Below are 13,370 nucleotides of genomic sequence, written 5' to 3' on the forward strand. Positions count from 1 at the left end.
AGAGCAGCCCAAATTTCACACAGAGAAATCTGTTATGATTAAGAGAGAGAGAGAGAGAGAGAGAGTGAGAGAGAGAGAGAGATTTGTATTTCTACAAATTAGAAATACAAATTATCATCATCGTCGTTCTGGTGGGAATGAGGGTGGGGTGACACTGCCAGAACAAAGGCTGTTGCGGTGGTTGCTTCGTTACAATAAACAACAAGAGAAGTAACTCTCTTCGTTTCAATGGTACACAACTTCCAAGTCAATGCTGCTAATACTACCAGTTCATTCCCCTAACAATAACGAACAGTTATCATGCTATGGAAACTTGTATTTGTTTTGTTTTTGTTTTGTTTTTTTTTTTTTCTTTTTTGTTTGTTTGTTTGTTTTTGTTGTTGTTTTTTTGTTTTGTTTTTGTTTTTTTCTTTTTGGTCATAACTGATTTCTCTGTGTGAAATTCCGGCTGCTCTCCACAGGGAGAGCGCGTCGCTACACTGAGAGCGCCACCCATATTTTTGTATTTTTTTCCCTGCGTGCATGCAGTTTTATTTGTTTTTCCTAGCGAAGTGTATTTTTCTTCGGAATTTTGCCAGGGACAACCCTTTTGTTGCCGTGGGTTCTTTTACGTGCGCTACGTGCATGCTGCACACGGGACTTTGGTTTATAGTCTCATCCGAATAACTAGCGTCCAGACCACCAATCAAGGTCTAGTGGAGGGAGAGAAAATATTGGTGACTGGGCCGTGGTTCGAACCAGTGCGCTCAGATTCTCTCGCTTTCTAGGCGGACGTGCTAACTCTTGGCTATCACTCCACTCCATCACTTGCTTTGGTATTAGATTATGATTCTTGTCATTGCCTCCCCACCTTCCCGCCCACACACACACACCCCTTCTCACCCCCCACCCCCGCTTCCTCATTCTCCCCTCTTCCCTTTCACACCTCCCTTACCCACCCACCCCCTTCCTTTACGCCCTGCCCCCACCACCATTCTCTGACCATAGTATCACTGTTTATACAGCGGAGGGTAAAAACAGTCACACGTAAAATTAAAAGCCCACTCGTGTATACGAGTGAACGTTGGAGCTGCAGCCCACGAACGCAGAAGACGAAGGAGGAGGAGGACGAGGAAGAGGAGGAGCAGAAGAAGGAGGAGGAGGAGGAAGAGGAGGAGCAGAAGAAGGAGGAGGAGGAGGAAGAGGAGGAGCAGAAGAAGAAGAAGGAGGAGGAGGAGGAAGAGGAGGAGCAGAAGAAGAAGAAGAAGAGGACCACAGACTTAACAAAGTCGGGTGTCTTTTGATGTCATCTTTTCTTCCCTCCCCTTCCTTTCTCCTTCATAACCCCTCACCCTTCCTATTAATTTGAAGATACATTATGATGATGATGATGACGATGATGATGATGGTGGTGGTGGTGGTGACGACAATAATTACAATAATCATGATCTTCATGATGATGCTAATGATATTAAGAAGGGAAAGCAGAAGAAGAAGAAGAAGGAGGAGGAGGAGGAGGAGGAGGAACAACAACAACAACAATGTAAAGTTCCTTCTTCAGCGCTCCGAAAAGGGTGGGGAAACCTCCACCGACGTGAATTCTCTCGCAAAAAGGCCACAACGGAAAACAGACCACTCAAGAGCAATACGAATAAAACGAAAAAACAGATCTGTATTCATTTCATTCGACACAGACACACAAACATTCAAGACTATAGAAAGATCTAACAAATTCACACAAAAAAGTGGGGCTAACTTCCTCCCCACTTGCCCAACCTAAACCCACTAAAAAAAAAAAATTAAAAAAAAAGATGAATTCAAGGACACATCACGCACAGAATGTCACGTACAAGGCGCGTACACAGTGTCAAGGACACCGCATGTGCAGCATGTCAAGGACAAGGCACGTGCAGAATATTGAGGGCAAAACATGTGCAGCATGTCAAGGACAAGGCACGTGCAGAATATTGAGGGCAAAACATGTGCAGCGTGTGAAGGACAAGGCACGTGCAGAATATTGAGGGCAAAACATGTGCAGCATGTCAAGGACAAGGCACGTGCAGAATATTGAGGGCAAAACATGTGCAGCGTGTGAAGGACAAGCAACGTACAGAACGTCAAGCACAAGACACGCGCAGAATGTCAAGGACATGGCACGCGCAGAATGTCAAGGACACGGCACGCGCAGAATGTCAAGGACATGGCACGCGAACAGAATGTCAAGATCAAGGCTACATGCATAATAACAAGAACAATGCACGTGCGAAAAAAAAAAAACCTCCAAAAAATACGTGCAGCACGTGCAGTGAAAGTACAAGTCACGGGGTCGCCGCCTTCACCGCCCGCCCACCACCCCTGCGGGCCTCTGCAGCCACAGAGCGGTTGTAGTCCCTGCTGCAGCCCAGCCTCACGAGGGGCAGCCGGCTGAGGGCCAGCACCCAGCTGGGTTTGAACCTGAGGAGGCACGGGTCCCTGGTGCGCTCGAAGTCACAGTGGTTCCACTTGACCTCCTTGCACAGTCTGTAGTGCAGGAAGGTGAGGCTTTCCTTGGGCACGTGAAGTCTGCAAATGGACACAAGGGGGGAACGGGTGCAGTGGGTCGGTGGGGTGTTTGGACGGGTGGATGTATGTGTGAGTGGGTAGATGATAGACGGGTGAGTGAGTGGTGGATGATGGATGGATCTGTGCAGGAAGTTGAGGCTGTTCCCGAGCACGTGGTGTCTGCAAATGGCCACAGGGGGAATGGGTGCAGTGGGTGGGTGGGTGGACGGGTGGGTGTATGGGTGGGTGGGTGGATGATAGATGGATGATGGGTAGTGGATGAATGAATGAGTGTTGGGTGACGGATGGATCTGTGCAGGAAGTTGAGGCTGTTCCCGTGCACGTGGTGTCTGCAGATGGACACAGGAGGAACGGGTGCAGTGGGTGGGTGGGGTGGGAGGATGGATGGGTGGTTGTGTGGTGGGTGGTGGATGGATGAGTGAGAGATGGGTGGGTGGTTTGTGCAGGAAGTTGAACCGAGGCTGCCCACGAGCACTTGGGCTCTGCAAATGGACACAGGGGGAACGGGTGCAGTGGGTGGGTGGGTGGATGGATGGGTTGATGATGGATGGATGACGGGCGGTAGTGGATGGATGAATAAGTGATGGATGACGGATGGATACGTGGTTTGTGCAGGAAGTTGTGTTGAGGCTGTTTCCGAGCACGTGGTGTCTGCAATGGACAGAGGTGGATGGGTGGGTGGATGTATGGGTGAATGGATGTGTGGTGGGTGGATGTATGGATGAATGGATGTGTGGTGGGTGGATGAATGGATGTGTGGTGGGTGGATGTATGGATGTGTGGTGGGTGGATGTATGGATGAATGGATGTGTGGTGGGTGGATGAATGGATGTGTGGTGGGTGGATGTATGGATGAATGGATGTGTGGTGGGTGGATGTATGGATGAATGGATGTGTGGTGGGTGGATGAATGGATGTGTGGTGGGTGGATGAATGGATGACTGGATGTATGGTGGGTGGATGAATGGATGAATGGATGTGTGGTGGGTGGATGAATGGATGAATGGATGTGTGGTGGGTGGATGAATGGATGAATGGATGTGTGGTGGGTGGATGAATGGATGTGTGGTGGGTGGATGAATGGATGTGTGGTGGGTGGATGTATGGATGAATGGATGAATGGATGTGTGGTGGGTGGATGAATGGATGAATGGATGTGTGGTGGGTGGATGAATGGATGTGTGGTGGGTGGATGAATGGATGTGTGGTGGGTGGATGTATGGATGAATGGATGAATGGATGTGTGGTGGGTGGATGAATGGATGAATGGATGTGTGGTGGGTGGATGAATGGATGTGTGGTGGGTGGATGAATGGATGTGTGGTGGGTGGATGTATGGATGAATGGATGAATGGATGTGTGGTGGGTGGATGAATGGATGAATGGATGTGTGGTGGGTGGATGAATGGATGTGTGGTGGGTGGATGAATGGATGTGTGGTGGGTGGACGAATGGCTGGCTGGCTGGACTGATGATGGGTGGATGGATGGATGTGTGGGTGGACAGTTACAAAATAATGAAGACTTGAAATAAAATGCGTGTTTGCTTCCGTGTGTGCGTATTTTTTTGCGTGTTGTGCATGTGTGTGTGTGTGTGTGTGTGTGTGTGTGTGTGTGTGTGTATGTGTGTGTGTGTGTCTGTGTGTGTGTGCGTGTGTGTGTGTGTGTGTGTGTGTGTGTGTGTGTGTGTGTGTGTGCGTGCGTGTGTGTGTGCGAGCGTGCGTGTGTGTGTGTGTGTGTGCGCGTGAGTGTGCCTTTGTGTGTGCGTGTGTGCGTCTATACGTGTGCGGTCGTGCACGTGTGCACACAGTCGTAAGTGTGTATACATTTGTGTGTATGCTCTGTGTGTGTGTGTGTGCGCGCGCGTGTGTAGGCCTATTTTTAATCCCTACTTTGAGTAGTTGCCCATGGTAGTGAAGCTATGCGTTTGCACCGCCAACATTCGGTCTGGAAGGGCGATAACTTTGGGAGAGCTCTTCCCATGCCCAAAGTTGTCTAACTTGTTGCTGGTGGTCCTGTCCAGGTAGCGCAGAAAGGAAACGGAAGTGGAGTTGTCTGCCTGTGGCCAGTCCAGAAGAACGATGTAAGAATCAACCAGAAATCCTCCCGCCTCTGGAAACTGCAGCAGGGCGGCCTGTGAAGGGGTGTGACCGTGTATACACGGTGCACAAAAAGTTAAGGACTGTGTGGGGATGTCGCCACATATCGGGTGTCCCCCAAAAAGTGAACCGCTTTTTGACGAGTATTTTCTCAGTGATGGAGAAACGGAATTCATTGAAAATTGTCACACAGTAACTTTAGGGAATGATCAACAAGTCTGCAACACATCTAAAAGTTCGGACGCAAATTATGCGAGTATTGTCAAATTCAAAGCAGCATGTCAAAAAATCCAGTATCAGAGGAAAACTCACTTTCTCCTTGAAACAGTTTTCAATGGTAACCTTATCACTTTCACTCAAAGGCACGGTTGATCCTCCCAGACTGAAACTTTGGACAACTGATTTTGGATACAGACGACAATAAAAACAAATCAATAGACTTGACACCCAGACAGGCTATTTTTAGACTGACACTGATTGACAGATGCCAACACCTGGCAGCTGGCATGAACATGATGAAGGTCACATTGCACAGCTCTGATATTGGATTTTTTGACACGCTGCTTTGAATTTGACAATACTCGCATAATTTGCCGTCCGAACGTTTAGATGTTTTGCAGACTTGTTGATCATTCCCTAAGGTTGCTGTGTGAAATTTTTCAATGAATTCCGTTTCTCTATCACTGAGAAAATACTTGTCAAAAAGCGGTTCACTTTTTTGGGGACACCCGATACAGTGTGCACAAAACGTTTAGGACTGTCCTGTGTTACTGTATATAGGGTGCACAAAAATTAAGGATTGGTTAGTGTCACCATATACAGTGTGCAAAAGAAGTTTTTGTTTGTTTGTTTGTTTGTTTTTGTTTTTTGTTTTGTTTTTTGTTGTTGCTGCTGTTGTTGTTGTTTTGCTGCCCCATCATCTGCACCGTTTCAGTGGCATTACTCCCACGCCGCTCATTATTTTTTTTAGATTCCCCCATACACGGCCACACCCGGGATCGTCCGTCGCAGTTCTAGCGTCGGCAGTCCACAGGGAACCATCGATGTTAGGTCGCCAGGAGGCCACACATCAGAGGAGACCCTGCACTGCTGCTGAGTCACTTCGGTGGTGTTCAGTGGTGCCTGTTCTGTTTTAACGTACTTAGGACACCACCTACTAAGTCCCCTACTAACGACAATAATGGCTTAGTCGCGGAGTCAGACTGAGTGAGCGCCCCTCCCAGAGTGGAGACCGCCACCACGTCCCTCAAACAACAGCCCCCCATGAATCTGCCGACACTGACGACATTGAATTGGCAGGACTCACCCCAAGCACGGAAGTGGAGGGGTATCGAATCTCGAGGTCACCATGAGAGCAGGTCATGAAAGGCCACAGACTTTTAGACTATTTTGTTTATATTGATGACGATGAAGGAGGAGGAGGATGACGATGATGATGACGATGTTGCTATGGAGGTCCATTTTGGTTTGGGACTGCGTGACAAGGCTATACTCTACGCTTCCTGTCATAATGATATCCCGGCGTTAACCAGGCCCAAGAGATACAGACACTTGCAGTGTTGGTCAGGTAATTAGAGCAACACACCCAAAGACGCATCCTTGAAGTGGATGACACTCGACTGTGTGTTCCCAGTCTCCCCATTTAAGCCCACAGCACACTCAACTCTGGGAAGGAGCCGGCCACGGGCCGAAAAAAACACCTCCGCTGGGATTCGAACCCGCGTCCTCCCAGCCGTCAGTCCGCGACGCTAACCACTTCGCCACGGCGGCTGGTGTTGTGCAAAAGTAGTTAGTAACTGGTCTGTGTCACCATATACAGTGTGCACAAAAAGTTAAGAAATTGTCTGTGTCACTAAATACAGTGTGCACAAAATTACTGACAGTGGGGATGTCACCATATATATGTGCAAAAAACAACAACAACAACAACAACAACAAAAACCGTTAAGGGCTGGTCTTCGTGTGCACTAAAAGTTAATAACTTTGGAGGTGTCACCATACACAGTGCGCACAAAAAGTTTAGGTCTGGTCTGTGTCACCACATACAGTGTGCTGAAGAAGTTAAGGACCGGTCTGTGTCAGCAAAAACAGTGTGCACAAAAAGTTCAGAACTAGATGTCACCATAATTATGTATGTGCACAGACAGTTAAGGACTGGTCCTCATCACCATATACAGTGCACAAAAAGTTAAGAACTAGACTGTTTCACCAAATACAGTGTGCATAAAAAGTTATGGACTGTGGGGATGTCACCATACAGGTGCACAAACAGTTAAGGCTTGGTCCTCGTCAGCACATACAGCGCGCACAAAAAGTTAAAAACTGGTCTGTTTCACCAAATACGATGTGCACAGAAAATTAAGGACTGTGCGGATGTCATCATATACAGGTGTACAAACAGTTTAGGGCTGGTCTGTGTCACTACATGCAGTTTGCTGAATTAGTTAAGAACTGGTCTGTGTCAGCATATACAATGTGCACGAAAAGTTAAGAACTGGTCTGTGTCACCACATACAAAGTGCACGAAAAGTTAAGAACTGGTCTGTGTCACCACATACAATGTGCACGAAAAGTTAAGAACTGGTCTGTGTCACCACATACAATGTGCACGAAAAGTTAAGAACTGGTCTGTGTCACCAAATACAATGTGCACAGAAAGTTAAGGGCTGTGGGGATGTCATCATATACAGTGTGCACAAAAAGTTATGAACTGGTCTGTGTCGCCAAATACAATGTGCGCAAAAAAATAAGGACTGTGGGGATGTCACCATTTGCACTGCGCGCAAAAAGCTTAGGACTGGTCTGTGTCACCACATACAGTGTGCTGAACAAGTTATGGACTGGTCTGTGTCACCAAATACAGTGTGCACAAAAAGTTCAGAACTGGTCTGTTTCACCAAACACAGTGTGCAAAAAAAGAAAAGGAGCAGTCTGTGTCACCAAATACAATGTGCACAAAAAGTAAAAGACTGTGGGGATGTTACCATATACAGCGTGCAACATGATGTGCAACATTTCAACACAAACAGACAGTCTCCGAACCCCCCGACTCCCCCTCACCCCCTCACCCCCACGCCCCCCAACCCCCCACCCCCGTCACCTGCAACACCTCCACCACCCCAAGGTAGAGAAGGGAGGCGGGGGGTGTTGGGGGATCAGCAGGAACCAGGTTTTACCTCTTCGAACAGAGAAACCTTCACACACGATAGCAAGATCCAAACCCTGGAAGTCTGACCATAATAGTGCGAGACAACGGGTCGTGAACCTCCACTGCCTCTCCCACCTCCCACCCACCTTTACCTAAATCATTAACGTCCACTCTCCACCCTTCTTACCGTTAACCTGTTCTTTCCACCTCACACAACACTTACCACTCACCTCCCTTCCCCACCTTACCTGGATCGATAACCTCCACTCTCCACCTTACTGATAACCTCCACTCCCCACCTTACTGATAACACCACTCCCTACCTTACTGATAACTCCACTCCCCACCTTACTGATAACCTCCACTCCTTACTGATAACCTCCACTCCCCACCTTACTGATAACCTCCACTCTCCACCTTACTGAAAACCTCCACCCCCCCCCCCCCCACCTTACTGATAACCTCCACTCCCCCCACCCCACCTTACTGATAACCTCCACTCTCCACCTTACTGATAACCTCCACTCCCCCACCTCTCACCTCCCCCTCCACCCCCCTCCCACCCCCCCCCCTTCCATCCACCCCCAACTCCATCACGCCCTTCAAGGTGGAGAAAGGATAAAAGGGGCACCAGCAGCTCATCAAAGTCGAGGACGGCGACAAAGCAATAGCTCCCCCCCCCTCTTACCTGTTAACCACCACCTCCCCCACCTCCCATACACCCACCAACCCAGCCCACACCCACCCTCCCTCTGCTCCATCACCCCTTCAAAAGTGGAGAAATGGGAACAGGGTCACCAGCAGCTCATCAAGGTCGAGGACGGCGACAAAGCAATAACTTCCTACCTCCCATCACCCACACCCCCTTACCTGTTAACCACCACCCCTACCCCCCACCCACCCAGCCACCCCACACCCACCCTCCCTCACCTCCATCACCCCTTCCAAGGTGGAGAAAGGGAGAAGGGGCACCAGCAGCTCATCAAAGTCGAGGACAGCGACGAAGCGATAACGATGGAGGCGGTGCAGACAGTCGTTGCAGGCCACAGTGCCATCCATCCATGCCTGTTCCTCCCACCTTGGTCTCTGGAACCCGCGGGGAGGGTGACCTGGACATGGGGGGATGGGGGATGGGGGGAGGTATTGGGACGGGGGGGTAAGGTGGTGGTGGTGTGATGTGGTGATTGATGGTGGTGGTTGTTGTTGGTGGTTGTTGGTGGTGTTGGTGATGGTGGTTGTTGTTGGTTGTTGTTGGTGGTTGTTGGTGATGGTGGTGGTGGTGGTTGGTGGTGGTGGTGTGGTGGTGGTGGTGGTGGTGGTGGTGGTGGTGGTGGTGTGGTAGTGGTGGTGGTGGTGGTGTCTGTTGGTGGTTGGTAGTGGTAGTGGTGGTGTAGGTGTGGTGGTGGGTGTTGTTGTTGGTGATGGTGGTGGTGGTGGGGTTGTGGTGTCGGTTGGTGGTGGTGGTGTTTTTGGTGGTGGTGGTGATGGTGGTGGAATAGTGGTGGTGGTTGGTGTTGTTGTTGGTAGTGGTGGTGGTGATGGTGGTGATCGTCTAGTGGTGGTGTAGTGTTGTTGCTGCTGTGGTTGCTGTTGGATGGTGGTGGTGGTGTAGTGGTGGTGCTGGCGTTGCCTTTGTTGTTGTTGGTGGTGGTGGTGTAGAAGTGGTTTTGTTGGTGGCGGTGATGGTGATGGCTGGTGGTGGTGGTGGTGGTGTGATGGTGGTGTAGTGGTAGTGGTGGTGGTGCGATGGTCTGATGGTGGTGTAATGGTGGTGTAGTTGGTGTGTGGTGGTGGTGGTGGTGTAGTGGATGTGTGGTGGTGGTGGTGTGATGGTGGTGTTGTGGGTGTGTGGTGGTGGTGGTTTGTGGTGGTGTTGTGGGTGTGTGGTGGTGGTGTAGTGGGTGTGTGGTGGTGGTGGTGTGATGGTGGTGTTGTGGGTGTGTGGTGGTGGTGGTGTGGTGGTGGTGGTGTGATGGTGGTGTAGTGGGTATGTGGTGGTGGTGGTGTGATGGTGGTGTAGTGGGTGTGTGGTGGTGGTGGAGTGTGGTGGTGGTGGTGTGATGGTGGTGTAGTAGGTGTGTGGTGGTGGTGGTGTGTTATGGTGGTGTAGTGGTGGTGATATTATTTTTGTTGGTGGTGCTGCTGGTGGAGGTTGTTGTTGTTGGCAGTGGTGGTGGTGGTGTTGTCTTTGTTGTTGTTGGTAGTGGTGGTGGTGGTGGTGTCTTTGTTGTTGTTGGTAGTGGTGGTGGTGGTGGTGTTGTCTTTGTTGTTGTTGGTAGTGGTGGTGGTGGTGGTGTCTTTGTTGTTGTTGGTAGTGGTGGTGGTGGTGGTGTCTTTGTTGTTGTTGGTAGTGGTGGTGGTGCCGTTGTCTTTGTTGTTGTTGGTAGTGGTGGTGGTTGTGGTGTCTTTGTTGTTGTTGGTAGTGGTGGTGGTGGTGGTGTCTTTGTTGTTGTTGGCAGTGGTGGTGGTGCCGTTGTCTTTGTTGTTGTTGGTAGTGGTGGTGGTGGTGGTGTTGTCTTTGTTGTTGTTGGTAGTGGTGGTGGTGGTGGTGTTGTCTTTGTTGTTGTTGGTAGTGGTGGTGGTGGTGGTGTTGTCTTTGTTGTTGTTGGTAGTGGTGGTGGTGGTGGTGTTGTCTTTGTTGTTGTTAGCAGTGGTGGTGGTAGTGGTGGTGTCTTTGTTGTTGTTGGCAGTGGGCGGTAGAAACGTGTTGATGATGTTGCTGTTCCGGATCTGGAGAGAGTTCCCCTATTTCTTGTGTGTGTGTGTGTGTGTGTGTGTGTGTGTGTGTGTGTGTCTGTGTGTCTGTGTGTGTCTGTGTCTGTGTATGTGTATCTGTGTGTGTGTGTGTGTGTGTGTGTGTGTGTGTGTGTCTGTCTGTCTGTCTGTCTGTGTCTGTGTCTGTGTCTGTGTATGTGTATCTCTCTCTCTCTCTCTCTCTCTGTCTGTCTGTCTGTCTGTCTGTCTGTCTGTCTGTGTTTGTGTCGTGTCTGTGTCTGTGCATGTGCATCTATGCGCACACACTGACGTGCAGAGACCAGTGTTGACCATAGTGACAACTCACCTTTCTTCACGGCCGGTGTGACAGGCGACAGTTGAGCGAACCCGGTCTTCTGGTAATACTTGAACACCTGCATGGCCGCTTCGTTGACAGTGTGATAGTACACCTGCACTGTGCCAACCCCAACAATCTTGGCGAACTCAAACCACTCCACGAGACTCTGGGGGGATAACTCACCGTACGCAACCTTCACACACACAGCGAAGTTGCTTTCTGCGTCTCCAGGCCCCACAATTCCTGTTTTTTCAGGTCTGACAATTACGTGAGCTGTCGACGTCATGTGTTTTCGACACGCTCTCTTAGAGTAAGCCACGTAGTTGAAGTCCGTTTGAAGGGAAGTGGTGTGGGTGCTGTTTACGGTTTTGCCACGTGGATTTAACGAACAACTGAACAAAGCATATCGCATGACCACTGATGACAAACGTCTGTCGACGTAAATAATTTCAGCTGGAACCTGCATGACGTTGTGGAGAGAAATGGAATCTGTGAAGCAGCAGAAGAAATCATGTTTGTCCCTCTGTTGGTCCACCCAAGCGGTGAGAAGGACATTGAAGTGGTCTCGTAAAGGGAAGTCATCTCTTTTGATTGCGCTCATGATGTGGACCTCGGTTCTTTCCCCTACTTTGATGTTTTCTCCTCGACTGGCGACGCGTAATTGTGTTTCACTCTGCAAAGGGTGAGGCAGGGAGCGGGGGGGGGGGGCATCAGAATGCAGTTAGTTGCCAATGTATACAGTTTGGTACCCGTTCGGTTTGTTTGTTTGTTTGTTTTTTTCAGGAAGACAGACACTGGTTGAGTCATTCGTCATGATCTAAGTACATGCACGCACGTACACACACACACACACACACACACACACACACACACACACACACACACACACACACGCGCACACACACACACACACACACACAGAGAGAAAGAGAGAGAGACTTACTGGTTGATTTAAACATGATTTGTACTTAGAAAAGAAATGTTGAAATAAATCAGCTGTTGCTTTGGTACGCACGCAGTGGGGTTGCAAATCATATTTATCGATCATTCAAGCATCGTATTTCAAGAAGGATTATCAAGAGACAGAGCCAGTCTCTCGGAAATGTAACATGTTGGAGTCTCCCGTCGGACGGACGGACGAGCAGGCAGGCAGGCCCACCTGTCAGTGTGATCGTCGTTCCGACATTCGCCTGGTTGCCTGACCAGCAAAGGTGACTTTTTTTGTGTGAGGAGGAGTTGTGCAGTCCCTTCCCCTCTCTCTCGTCTACCCACGCTCACAGTCCCACAGGTGCAGATACTGCCACGTGTAGAACGGCCTCGGAAGGTGCAGGTTTTTTCTTCAGAGTTCCGTCTCCTAGGAGGACTTCCAGCCAAGGATAAGAGCTCCCCCTGTCCTTTGGTCATCCTCTTCCGCCTTCACAGCCGTTGGGAAAGGTTTCCTCCTCGGCCTGGTCTGTTGTTGGGAGACTTCACGTGTGGCAGGTAGTGCTGGGTTACACGGTACCAGTAGTGACATATATGTTCATCAAAAGGCAATAAAGGAAGTTTCTCCTCAGATGGTACCAGTAGTGACATATATCTTCATTAAAAGCCAATAAAGGCAGTTTCTCCTCAGATGGTACCAGTAGTGACATATATGTTCATTAAAAGGCAATAAAGTCAGTTTCTCCTTAGATGGTACCAGTAGTGACATATATGTTCATTAAAAGGCAATAAAGTCAGTTTCTCCTTAGATGGTACCAGTAGTGACATATATCTACGTTAAAAGCCAATAAAGGCAGTTTCTCCTCAGATGGTACCAGTAGTGACATATATCTTCATTAAAAGCCAATAAAGGCAGTTTCTCCTCAGATGGTACCAGTAGTGACAAGTATGTTCATTAAAAGGCAATAAAGGCAGTTTCTCCTTAGATGGTACCAGTAGTGACAAGTATGTTCATTAAAAGGCAATAAAGTCAGTTTCTCCTTAGATGGTACCAGTAGTGACAAGTATGTTCATTAAAAGGCAATAAACCTCCTTATAGAAAAGAGGTAAACTGATTCCAGTGCTAGGAAACCTTTAGAAAAATTGTGGACAGATTTAAATATCAATAAACCTCCTTATAGAAAAGAGGTAAACAGATTCCAGTGCTAGGAAACCTTTAGAAAAATTGTGGACAGATTTAAATATCAATAAACCTCCTTATAGAAAAGAGGTAAACTGATTCCAGTGCTAGGAAACCTTTAGAAAAATTGTGGACAGATTTAAATATCAATAAACCTCCTTATAGATGTAAAAACTGGTGTTTGAGAGTGTGGTTCGTTTCTAATCGAAGAGAGAAGAGGGGAGACAGGGGGATATAGGATCAACTAATCATGCACTCACTCACTCTCTCCTCACATCAATAGCAGGGCCACATGGAGTGGTTTTTATAGAGTGTTTACTTTACAATACAGCACACAGTAAAAAGATAATCCTACACCTAAAGCAGCACCTATAAGCAGCACGGTAAAATTCACCCTAAACCTAAAGCAGCACACAGCCCAACAAGG

At 48.7% G+C, this 13,370-nt stretch overlaps 1 protein-coding gene across 1 annotated transcript; it reads right to left on the bottom strand.

Moving 5' to 3' along the window:
* Positions 1-2,270: 2,270 nt before the first annotated feature.
* LOC143302111 (uncharacterized) lies at positions 2,271-11,454 on the bottom strand. The gene is made up of 4 exons (XM_076616644.1): positions 10,849-11,454; positions 8,718-8,896; positions 4,433-4,674; positions 2,271-2,541 (listed from the first exon to the last, which is right to left on the bottom strand). Exons 1-4 carry the CDS (start codon positions 11,438-11,440, stop codon positions 2,298-2,300), a joined length of 1,257 nt encoding a protein of 418 aa, XP_076472759.1. The 5' UTR covers positions 11,441-11,454; the 3' UTR covers positions 2,271-2,297.
* Positions 11,455-13,370: the final 1,916 nt, after the last annotated feature.

The sequence above is a fragment of the Babylonia areolata genome, chromosome 28 (genome assembly GCF_041734735.1).
Source record: "Babylonia areolata isolate BAREFJ2019XMU chromosome 28, ASM4173473v1, whole genome shotgun sequence".
NCBI lineage: Eukaryota > Metazoa > Mollusca > Gastropoda > Neogastropoda > Buccinidae > Babylonia > Babylonia areolata.

Bases quoted from the DNA above. Each gene is read 5' to 3' on its own strand.
- LOC143302111 (XM_076616644.1), bottom strand. From the start codon at position 11,440: ATGAGCGCAATCAAAAGAGATGACTTCCCTTTACGAGACCACTTCAAT. The intron at 8,897-10,848 runs GTGAGTTGTCAC...CCCCATGTCCAG, and splicing joins CACACCGGCCGTGAAGAAAG to GTCACCCTCCCCGCGGGTTC. The intron at 2,542-4,432 runs GTAGGGATTAAA...GTCCATTTGCAG, and splicing joins ACCATGGGCAACTACTCAAA to ACTTCACGTGCCCAAGGAAA.